The 11697-nt window shown below is 38.2% G+C and overlaps 1 protein-coding gene across 1 annotated transcript in view; it reads left to right on the top strand.

The window, feature by feature from the left end:
- LOC138039715 (L-rhamnose-binding lectin CSL1-like) overlaps window positions 1-6548 on the top strand; it is a 23765-nt gene extending 17217 nt beyond the window's left edge. The window contains exons 5-7 of the mRNA XM_068885562.1: window positions 5036-5064; window positions 5346-5436; window positions 6253-6548. Of these exons, the coding sequence (XP_068741663.1) occupies window positions 5036-5064; window positions 5346-5436; window positions 6253-6548 (416 nt within the window). The remainder of the gene's footprint in view (window positions 1-5035; window positions 5065-5345; window positions 5437-6252) is intronic.
- The last annotated feature ends 5149 nt before the right edge of the window (window positions 6549-11697 follow it).

Below are 11697 nucleotides of genomic sequence, written 5' to 3'. Positions count from 1 at the left end.
CACGCAAAGTTTAAAGTAGCGTGTGAAATCGGGCATTTGCCAATCTAAACGGGATATTCCGTTGAGGATAAGGGATATAAAATCACAGAGGACAGAGCTTAACAGCGGTAGGATAACGTCCTATATTCTTTACAAACATCGTAAGGGTTCTCTTACAGTCCCAGCAGATTTTTATTTAACTCATTGACGAGACAAGAAAGTTCTAAAATTTGCATTTTTCGAGCGAAAGGCTCCCTAAGGACCCTAAAATGGGTTCTCGGTTTACTCATGACCGCGAGCTTAGCAGACGGAAATCTTTCATCTTACAACACTGAGGTAAAACCGGACGCTCGTGAAGCTGAATGATCTTACAAAAACCTGTCATGCCTAGAGCGGTTTTTAATTGAGTGTCGAAAGTAATTAGCGAATTGACATGGTTTTGCATTACTTCACTCAGTGATTGGTTCAAAGTTCTCGCGCCACTTTTTCAACCAATCGGAAGTGAAACCAAAACCAATCGTGTCTCGCTCTTTGTGTCGGCTACGTGTAAATCGTGTCTCCGTCCTTCTTGATTGGCCAAAGTAATTACTTTGGTTTGGTTTTATGACACTCGATTGAAACTCGTTCTATCTGAATCCTAGGAGTGACTGCAAAAACCAATAGTAAAAACCTTTAGAAAAATAAATAAGTGGTCGATAGAACGCGCTTTAATAATCCGGGACTACTACTAGCTTTATTACTCATGCGCAGCTAAGCGCATGAGGTGCAAAATGCCCTCTGTTTCTTTTTGTTGGTGTCACATTAGTGCATGTAAATTTATGCTTGCATACATTTACATACGACTGTAACTTTACGTGGGGCGGAGGTTGGGAATTATTAAAAAAATTTAATAGCTGCTGAGAAAAGTATTGTTGTGTCAGAAAAACTAATTGAAAGACTTGAAAAGAAGTATTAGAGTCTTAAAAAGTATGTATGCTTGGAATATCAGTCCATTTTGCATGACAATGCGTGTTTGAAAAAATCAACCATCCCTCTCGTGTTTTCAGCCTTTAAGTAGACTTGCCAGAACTTCCACCTCACGAGAATCCCAGGAGAAAATGTTTTGGCGAGCGAAGCGTGATTTTTCGGACTAGAATCTACACGAGACGAAGGACTTTCGAAAAGGTGTCAATTTCTCTTGGATGTGCATGGTCGCGCACGAATCATCGCATCTTGACTGCATGCACCTGTCCATCCGATCAAACTTTGTGATTGTAGTCGCGGTCGTACGGATCGAGTTGCTAGAATAAATCTTTTTCGATTGTGGGGCCAAAGGTAAGTTGTTGACATTAAAGACAAATCTATTTTTTTTTTCTAATTATTTTGTTTTACAAATAAACACCTTGCACGAGAGCAGAGATCAGCATAAAGGACAGGCAAACTGATCTCCATCAACAAGCCGGTCATCCCCTAGTGATCTTTGACAACCTTAGAGCAGTTTGAGCATGTATTTTAACAGTTGAACTTTACACAGTAGCAATGTACTGTCTGCCAAATGTGAGATGTAAAATTTTTGATTCTCATGGCAGAGATTTATTAGGTATGGGACCCATTTGCAACATGTACTTCAATTGAAATAAATTCATTAATGAATTTGGTACAACATTTTCAGAATATATGTGCACAAACATCTGTTACTTATGAGATTAAAAAGCAACAGTGGAAGCATTGTTTATTCATTATATGTCCGAAACCCTAGACCCTAGGAGCAGTTAAATGATGTTTATCTTTGCTCTTGCAAAGAATTATTTGTTTTTCCACCTCAGAGTCTTGTAACTATTGCACCTCTCAAATAGTTGATAGTATCATTGAGAATGCAAGAGCAATTTATCAGAAATGTTACTCCAGCAAAATATGTTTTTATTTCTGATTTTCTAAAGAAATTAGACGTAGGACGCTGGCCATGTAAAAGTTATTCATAGAGAAAGATGTCAGGGAAATTTATCTTGTAATGTGGTTCCCAGTAAACAACAGCTTAAAACTGCCGTTTTGGATAATAAGGAAAGCAGCACAGGCTTTTTGATGTAAATTTCTAGCTACTTCATTAGTTGTGTTTTCCAGTGGTATGCAAAGCAAAAGATGAGTTACCACGTTTTGTATACAATGGATCTGAACCAAAAAATGTAACAAAAGTATTTTCAAATGTAGATTCTGTTATTAATCTCTTTTGTTCTATTATTCAAAGTTAATTTAATTGTTTTGAAACAAAGCATGAGGTTGCATTTCGTAGATGTTTATGTGAACTATCAAATATAGAAAGGAAACAAGTAATAAGAAAGTATAAATCTACTTCAGAAATTGCAGCAAACTGGAAGAAAGAGGAGATAAATTTACAGCCCAATGGACCCAGAGAAAAAATAAGAACTTCCTTTAAATTGTTTTGAAAAGTACAGGTCTATGGGACCAACGAAAAAAAAAGACTCATTCAAATAAAGATGAAACGTATAGGTCAATGAACTCACACGATAGAGAGCAACTTCTCTCAAATAGATTCTTGTAACACCTATTTACCTTTTTTTTGGTGTACAATAAAGGTATTATTATTATTATTATTATTATTATTATTATTATTATTATCTCCTGTCTCAGAGGAACCAGGAGAAAGAGAAGAGCAAACCAATATATCTTACATTGACATTACATCGGAAAGTGCGCAAGCCAGAATTTAAGGAGTAACTTTTTTTGTCAGTCCAAATTATTTTAGATAGTTTTTAATTTTTTTTTAATTAATTAATTTATTTATTTATTTATTTTATTATTATTTTTGAGGCTTTTTATAATTGTTATTAGTAGTGTTTTTAGATAGTCATTTTTCGACAATTCTCTTTCGTATACAAGAAGAATGTGCATAGGGTATATATTTTAATATTCATATTTTTGAATCTGTAAATAGTCTATGTATAAATTTATCATTGTTATTATTATTATTATTATTATTATTATTGTTATTATTATTATTATTCAACAAAAGTATAAATAATCTGGCAGCGCATCAGTATAGGCTACTTTAAGAGCCTCTTGTTCATATTTCAATCCTATTTGAAATGTAAGTGAAGGTAACAAGGTTATGAGTTCCTGTTGTTGGTCAGCTGGTCAGCGGTTACCAGAATAATTGTATCTTATATGAAGTAGGTAATGGCGTGATTGTATGCCACCATACACCATTATATGCAAAGTAATGGATGCATCGTCCATAAGCGTGCTATACAATGTGTAGAGTCGGCCCGAACGGACATTGTTCGAGAAATGTTAACATTGAAAACGCTCGGCGTTAAATGTAGCGGTCGGCGATAAGTCATGTTTGTAATAAAATTAAGGGAAGTTCTGATAGTGTTGGTCTCCGAACTCTGCAACTCAGTAACTCAGTTCTCTTTTTCTTCATCATCATCATCATTCTTTTTCTTCTCCTTCTTCTTTTTCTGAAATTATTTCTTCTTCGTTTATGAAGACCTTTTTAGTAAATGTTATCCTTTTAAATGCGTCATCCAGAAAGCCTTTCTTCTGCTTTATAGGTCACGCTTTATAGGTCACATTCAAAATGGTTAGTCAGTCTTGTGCGCTACGAAATAAGTACCTTAGTTTAAAATGCATTTGGACAATGTCGCAGTAAAGGAAGGTTCCCTGACTCTGACCTACCTAGTTTGTTTGTGAGATTTAGGGTTGGGTACATAAATCAATTAAACGGCGATGCGAATTCTCTCTTTTCAGCATCGCGTTTACGTGAAACGGCAAACGAGAAACGGCAGATTTCCCGCTACTTATGTGGGTTGCCTGTGGCAGACCACGTTTAAAGTTCAATTGATTGTCGTTTTCATCGTAGTCCGATAGGGCAATTAGCCATATTGATAATGTCATGTTGGACAAACAACATGCATGTCTCTTTTATTTTTTGCTCGTGAAAGGTAATCAGAAAAGCTCACGTGGACCTTGCAACGCACACACTACTTTTCTTCTTCGAAATACTGCGTTCTATGACTGAATTTGCAGAAGAAAGCTTCCTTTCTCCGATCTATAGCATCATCACTGAGGCAATAAAATGTTACAGCATGGCACCTTTCATTTTCCCTGATGATGCCGTGGATCGGCGAAATCTAGGAATAAAGTTACCAACAGCAGCTCAAGGTTTCACTCGATTAGTTAATTCTTCTGTTAATAATAAAAGAAAACATGTACATTTTTATATGAAGGTCTGGCCTTTGCGTTCCAAAAGTATCCAAAGTCCACAATCGACTCCCTCGGTACACCATATGACTACAGGAGCGTCATGCACTACGGAGCCTACGCATTTTCCAAAAATCGCCAACCTACAATAGTTGGCAAGAAGCAAGGGGTAAGGCTTGTATCATAGGTGAAATTCGAAAAACGAGAAATCGGCGATAGGAGAATGACGTCTCGATGACTCAGTCATCATTTTAAAATTCCTGAAGCTAGAGTCATCGAAATGTTATTCTAACCTACTATATCGTAGATTTTTATTCTTATTTGTTTATCTAAAACCTCCGTTATTAGAAGAAAATTATTATCAACAAATGAATGAAAGTGAATTTCTTTCGCATGCTTCAACAATTTTTTTAACTAGAGGTCGGGGGGCGTGGGTGAGGAACGAAAAAAAGGTTTTGTCTGAGGCAAGACGTCTTTATTTATTTATTCATTTATTTACTTAGTTAGTCATTTATTTATTGAGATATGCTGGCCTTTCATTTTATAATCACGAATAGCCAGCAGCACTGGCAAATTTGACATTTTCAACAAAATTCGCGAAATTACTCGCTTCTGATTGGACAAGAGGAGTAGTGTTCAAATTAAGTTCATTGCCATAGACACCAAATTATCAAACACAAAAGCTAATATTGAACGCTGAATGAGTATATTATTTTTTAAGATTATTTCTTTCAGAAATTCCTTACGACAATGCGAAACGACAAAGAACAAGTCTAATTGAGAGGTGAAGGAAAATATTGAAGATTTCTTTACCGTTCAATCAGCTCAACTCTTTTTCGTTTTTTATTGAACTTAGGGCGTAGAGTAAAAGCAAAAACTTTGAAGGTAAAATCGTTCAGTATAGTGAAAAATATAGTCTCATCTTAACACTAGGGGAAGTTGGGAGAATTCTCGACAGTTATGCAAACCCTTGACTACGTCTAGGGTTGGCATAACTGTACCGAATTCTCCCAACTCCTCCTCGTGTTTAGATGAGGCTATGGAAACACGAAAAACGTCCTCTATTGCTTAATTAGCAGGCGGTTGTGAATAAACCAGCCTGACAGAGCCTGGTTGTTGGGCATGACTTAAACCAAGGGTTATTGTTCTATACTACCTCGTTTCAGGTCACACTCGGTAACAGGAAAGGCCCAACAGATATTGACGTGAAACAGATGAACCTGCTGTACAAATGCAGTGGGGGAAGCGGTGGAGGAGGTGGGGGAGGAAGTGAATGTGGGATCGGGATCCCGCGATGTTATGATGCTGCCGTAAAAGGCGTATGACACTTAAAACATGAGAGTTAGTGCGATCATATTAAGAGAAGGGTCATCCTATGTATGAGCTGAAGGGTGATAAGTTGGATTACTGTTAAAGCTTGTACAGTATGCCTGATAGCATACCTCAAACACAGAATCTACTTGGATGTAGCATTTTTACGCAAAAAAAAAAAAAGATTAAATCTTGCAATATGAAATCTACCGGCTCTTGCGTCGAGGTTGATTCTAAATTTGTGAAACATATGAGTATCAATACTGTCTGTCCAAACCAAACGAACAACCTCAATCGGGTTTTGTCCGTTGTTAACGCAGTAGACATAACTCTGCGTTTTACACACGGTGGCTGAATTGGCGTTCTTGAATCGCACGTGAAACAACTGACAAAAGGTGAGATTAAACGATAAGTACCTAGGTGTCATTAAATAATTTCGTCGTTCGATTTAAACTTGATGCAGGCGGTGAAAACATTTTAATAAAACGCCAAGAACAACGAGTGTAACCTTTAATTTCTTCGGATATTGTGTAACGAGCGATAGATGAACAAGCACGACAAGTTTTTCAGTCGACACAGCGTACGGAAAAACTGCTTAACGGATGTTTAAGGATATAAAAATATATTATGTTTGCAAAACTATTCTCGCACAAACACGCACAGACGTTTCAGACCTAAATTTGGAGGGAAAAAATAATTTTCATAATGTGGTAACTGATATTTTTAATGTTGTTTTCTTTTGCTTTTACTTTTCCGTTCCAGGTAGTGACAAGCCCAAGTTCATCATCATTTGTGAGGGCAAAACCGCTCACTTAACGTGCACAGACGGTCAAAATATAAGGATTGAGCAGGCAAATTATGGTCGCCAGGATAAACAGATTTGCAATACGGGTCCGATTCTCACCACCAATTGCAAAGCCGGGAAATCGCTTGGCATTGTGCAAAAAGCTTGCCTTGGGAAAGCTCGCTGTGTTTTGAATGCAAATAACTCAGTGTTTGGTGATCCGTGTTATGGAACGTACAAGTACCTTGCTGTGCAGTACAGTTGCCAAAAATAAGAAGGTTAGTTTGAATGTGGAAAACAGGGCATTGTTCACAAATGTAAGAACGTAAGAATATCTTGCTGATTTTTGAATTTAAAGGGAAGGTGCTTTGTCAAAGTGTAATTACTAACTGCTGCCAAGACAACTATCCTGCAGTTTTTCTTTTTTACAGTGAACAAAGTCAAATCTTAACCTAAAGCGTGATGGAAAAGGTATTTCCAAATGCTTAAATTCTCTTCATTTTCTCTTTTCACAGGGTTTTCTCCTCATCTGTAGTGATGCGCCTGGGTATTTAAGATTGTTAGTGTTGCACAGTCAAATGTCTCAAGAGTTGGCACATGATCCTGTATTTCAGCAGTTTTAATAAACGTAATATCAAAGGGCATCAGAAATGTTGTTCTCCTTTTCGATCTTTCTTTATTTTTCCATTATTCCTTATTTTTTGATAATACTACCACTATAGTAATAATCATCGTCGTCATCATATTAATCGTATTCTTGTACTCTAACACCCGTAACAAACAGCTGCATCGATCTTACACCGGACCAAAGAAATAAGACAAATTTGTAGTTTCTAAACAAAATGTGGTGCTACGTCGTTGGGAGAGTGAAAACATGAAAATTTGGTGTAATCAAACGTGTTAGCTCTTCGAATAACGAAGGGCTAACGCTCGAAACGTCGGCTTTCCAAATCTTTCACGGTGGGAATTTGACCTTTACCAACAAAATATAAAAAACTTTGTTTCGAGCTGCTGGGTGTTTGCCACTTATTCCCTTTCTCTTGGAGAGTTCAAAGTATGATGTAGTCGCAACAAACAGCAGCTAAAATTATCGTATCAAAGTTGAAATGTTAGTGTGCGGCCTTGATGCAAGAGGTCCCGAGTTCGATCCCCGGATCTCACATCCCTGTCTCGACCTCTTTCCTTCAGTGTAGCCTAAGTAGCCTTAAATACCCTTAAAACGGAGCACTGATGGAAAGAGGGGGGAAAATGAAAGCACCGTCGGCTTCCTGGGAGAATACTCTCTAGAGAGTAAAGGAACTTCCAACGTTAAAAAAGGTGTACCTTTACCTAAAATCGCGGAAAATTACTCGTAATGATGAACTGTAAGTATGAAGTATATTCAGCGGTGGGGCACTAATTGCACTTCTGATTGGTTGAAAAAATAGCGCGAGAATTTTAGACCAATCGCTGAGTGAAGTAATCATAAACCAAAGTAATTATCTAATTATTTTCGACACTCAATTGAAAACCGCTCTAAGTGGGCGCGGTGGCGCACTAAGTGGGGACACCGCTGTACAGAAGTCAAATTAACTCAACGCATATCAAATCATAGCTTGGCTTTTGAGGAGAGAGGAAAACCGGAGTACGAGACTGAGAAAAGTCTCTAGGAGCAGAACAGAACTGACCAACAAACTCAACCCACATGTGGCGCCATTTCTGGGAGTCGAACCCTGACCACATTGGTGGGAGGCAAGTGCTCTTACCACTGCGCATCCCTGCTCCCTCGTCTCCTGCGTTTGCTCACGGCTCAATAACTTAGGGCGCTAACTAACCGGCCAGAACGGGCATTTGGAAGGACTTTGCTCTTCAATGTCGTCAACGATATATTCTCCTCCACAAGAATGCGAGGGTTATCATGCAAGTGTTCCTTCAAATTGTTGCATTTCCTTTGCAATCTGACAGGTCTGGTCGGCCAATTCTAACAAAAGGAAAGCGCACTTAGAAAGTTCGGCAATAAACCGCATGATTCGCGTGAGTCTTTTCCGTTGACTATGATTCCTCGAGCAACAAAAACCTAATAAAAGCAAAAGAGAAGCCCACACATAATTTGCCAACTTACTGAAGAAATAGAAACTTCGTTTGCAGCCTGGCTCGTTTTTCTAATAACCGGGTCAAAATGATAATAGTTTCGAAAGCAAACACACGTAATTTGGGTTCGCTTTTGAAATGAGTTGCGCTCCCTGTCGCTTTTTAAGACGAACAAGTTACTGTATGGCATTAAATAGTGAAAAATCGACTCGACTTTAATAAACACGGCCCAGTAAAGTTGTTTTTTTATGCAATTCAATAAGTTCACCAAAAATAGCCATTTGTGTGTAGCCTTGAGGGTTGAACACTATTTTTCATTGGCTGTATAGTGTCGTACTTCCTATTGTCTTCTGTGCTAAATCCATTGTCATCTTTGTTCGCTCTATTATTCTTTTGGCCAATCCTGAAGCCCGTTCAATGATGTGCGACACGAAACGAGTACAAATATTCCACGGTATTGTACAGTTAGCTATTTGTACACTTGGTTATTGTACAGTAGAAAACCGGCTTGACAAGTTTAGTTGCTGACGTTGTCCCGCACGCACAAATTTCTCGCACGTTCTCAGTTGTTTATAATTCATTTGCTAAGAATTAGTGCAAAAAAAAAGTCTGATAATAAATGGCTTATTAGAGGTTTTGGTGTGTAGCATCGCTGAGTATTTCTATTAGTTGTTTGTATTTTGACTCGCCCTAGCGGGCTTGCAAAATACAACACACTCGTAAAAATACTCAGCGATACTACACACCAAAACGTCTAATTCTGTATTTTCGAATTCCCCATAATACACTTTGTTTCCCCTTCAAATTTTGCATAAACTCTTGTTTTTAAATGCTCTTGGAGAAACTGCATATTCCCAAGTGCATTTGAAAACAATGGTTTATGCAAAATTTGGGGGGCAAACCAGGGGCACCCAACGACCAATTTGTTGTAAAATGTATTATTATACCCCAGTTAATGAAAATAAATGTTATTAAGACATTTTCAGGTGTTTTTCAGTGTTGCTGGGAAAACATTATCTGTTCCTTTTTCCCAGCAAGACACAGAAGAAATTTCCCAGCCAGCTAGATAAAATTGGTTTATTTCCCAGCCACGAATTCAGCGCGCTTTCAAATCCCTCGAACCAAAACGACCGAACAAAGCGACAAAACCGGGACAAAACAGGTTTTTTCCGCAAGCGCAATCACTCTGACCAGCCGTCGTATGTTTGGGAGAGGGAAGGGGTTCTTGTTTTTTTTTTTTTTTTTTTTTTTTTTTTAGTCGTTCTCAGAGTTCAGAGTTTCTACAGCCAGCTCGGATTGAAATGCTAGAAAAAGTCAGTAATTCCCAGGCAAAACCTCTATCAATAACAAAATTTCCCAGCCAGCTCATCGAAACACCTGCATTTTTGCCAGCCAGCAAGATTCCTCTGGGGAACAGATAATGTGAGGAACAGATTCGTTGGGTGCCCCGGGCAAACAAAGTGTATTATGGGGAAATCGAAAATAGAGAATAAGATATATTTATTCCATGATAGCGCGTTGGATATGAGATGGTAAATAGCCAACGAGGCGCGTAGCTACCTTGGATTTGCATTATCTTTTTCGTTGTTCATTGTTGTAAAAAACCACGAAGTGAGCCCATACAGAATATTCAGACACGTGAAGGGCTCAGTCTCAAAGGAAATTGTGATACTGCGTCAATTCCATTTGGTGGAGATTGTAACTTTTATCAAACGAGTTGGTAAAGGTATAAAAGTAATCTCCCTAAGAAAGATTTGCAAGGTGACGTTTCGGGAAAGGGAAAGGGGGAAAGGAAAGGAACATTATTTAACTGTGTCTAATCTTCTAGCGCTGGAGCACTCATTGGGGACACTGTAAATTAAAGTCAACGCAAATCAAATCAAATTTTGGTTTTTGAGGAGAAGGGAAAACCGGAGTACCGGAGAAAAACGTCTCTATGCAAAACAGAGAACCAACAAACTTAAACCCCACACGTGACGCAGAGTCTGGGAATCGAACCCGGACCATATTGGTCGGAGGCGAGTGCACTCACCACTGCGCCATCCCTGCACCCGAAACGAGGGCGTTAGCCCTGGTTAGAGCGAAGAGCCAACGGTCGCTGTGGCAAAGGTTAAAAGCTCAAAACATCAGCCCACAAACCTTTCTTACGGCCATTGTAATTAATTTACCGTTATCACTGAACTCATTTGATAAAACTAAATTTTCATATAGAAAATCTGCTAAACGAAGGACATAATCAAAACTTCCTCTTGGACTAGAATTTCAAAATACCGCGGCTTCTGCCCTTAGATAGCATCTTTAAATTCGGAATTTGTGTCCAAAAGCAGAACTGCGCCCCTCCCCTCCCCCCCCTCCCCCCCTCCTTATCCTTCTCGGAAAGGAAGTGGTCACGTGACGTCATAGCCGCCATGTTGGTGGACGAAAACAAAAGATCTATTATTAGCTTCTTTTGTTCGTCCACCAGAAGTCGTACATTTCTCTATTGTTATTGGTGTCTCTAGAGGTTGGTTGAAAACGTCCTATTTACGTTACCTTATCTTTGTACATTTCTGCATGCTTTTTACTGCTGTGGAGAAATGACTTTCTAGTGTTCTTGCCCTTCCATTTTATTTTGTATAATTTACAGTTTATTTTCCTTAACGCCTTGATGTGTACGTGATTTTAAACCGATCAGTTAATATGGCCGAATTGAGGAGAATACGACGGCAGTTCATAACACTAATATAACACCAATATTACACTAATATAAACTGCATCCAGTGGAGGATACAAAGAAAATAGCCAATATGTTTGTACAGTACTTGAATAGCAACATAAAATAAATTGGTTTATTTCTTTCATTCGTTGGGGTGTTATATATGGGCCCTATTGCCCGACTAATAAAATAACGTTTTATCTTAAAGTTCTCGAAATTAATTTATATAGTGCTGAGAAAAGGTAGAATTTTTAACACTCCAGCCACTCAAATCTAATCATGTCTTGTGTATTTGCGAGAAGCTAGCAGCTTCTCCCATGTCAACTTGATTAATGCATTCGTTAGACCTTTTTGGTAGCAAATATTTACTGATTTTGGAATTTCCACAGTAGCGAGGAAGTTGGCTCCCTAAATGAATGCTCCGGCAATACTGATAAACCTTTGATAAATCTTTGAGAAATGTTTTCATCGACGAGTATATTAAAGCTCCACATCCTCTTAAATAAATTTCATTGTACCGAGTTTCTGTGGCCTAGACACACAAAAATTGCGTGACATTTATTCTATCCTTTTAGAATTGCTTCCTATTTACATAGAAAAAACGAGGTTGACGTACTTTACTGAACATGAAAAAAGTACGAGACCCAAAAACCACCTC

The sequence above is a fragment of the Montipora capricornis genome, chromosome 3 (assembly GCF_036669925.1).
Source record: "Montipora capricornis isolate CH-2021 chromosome 3, ASM3666992v2, whole genome shotgun sequence".
Classification (NCBI taxonomy): domain Eukaryota; kingdom Metazoa; phylum Cnidaria; class Anthozoa; order Scleractinia; family Acroporidae; genus Montipora; species Montipora capricornis.
The sequence above is the reverse complement of the archived record's forward strand: the minus strand, read 5'-3'. Positions and strand labels throughout refer to the sequence as shown.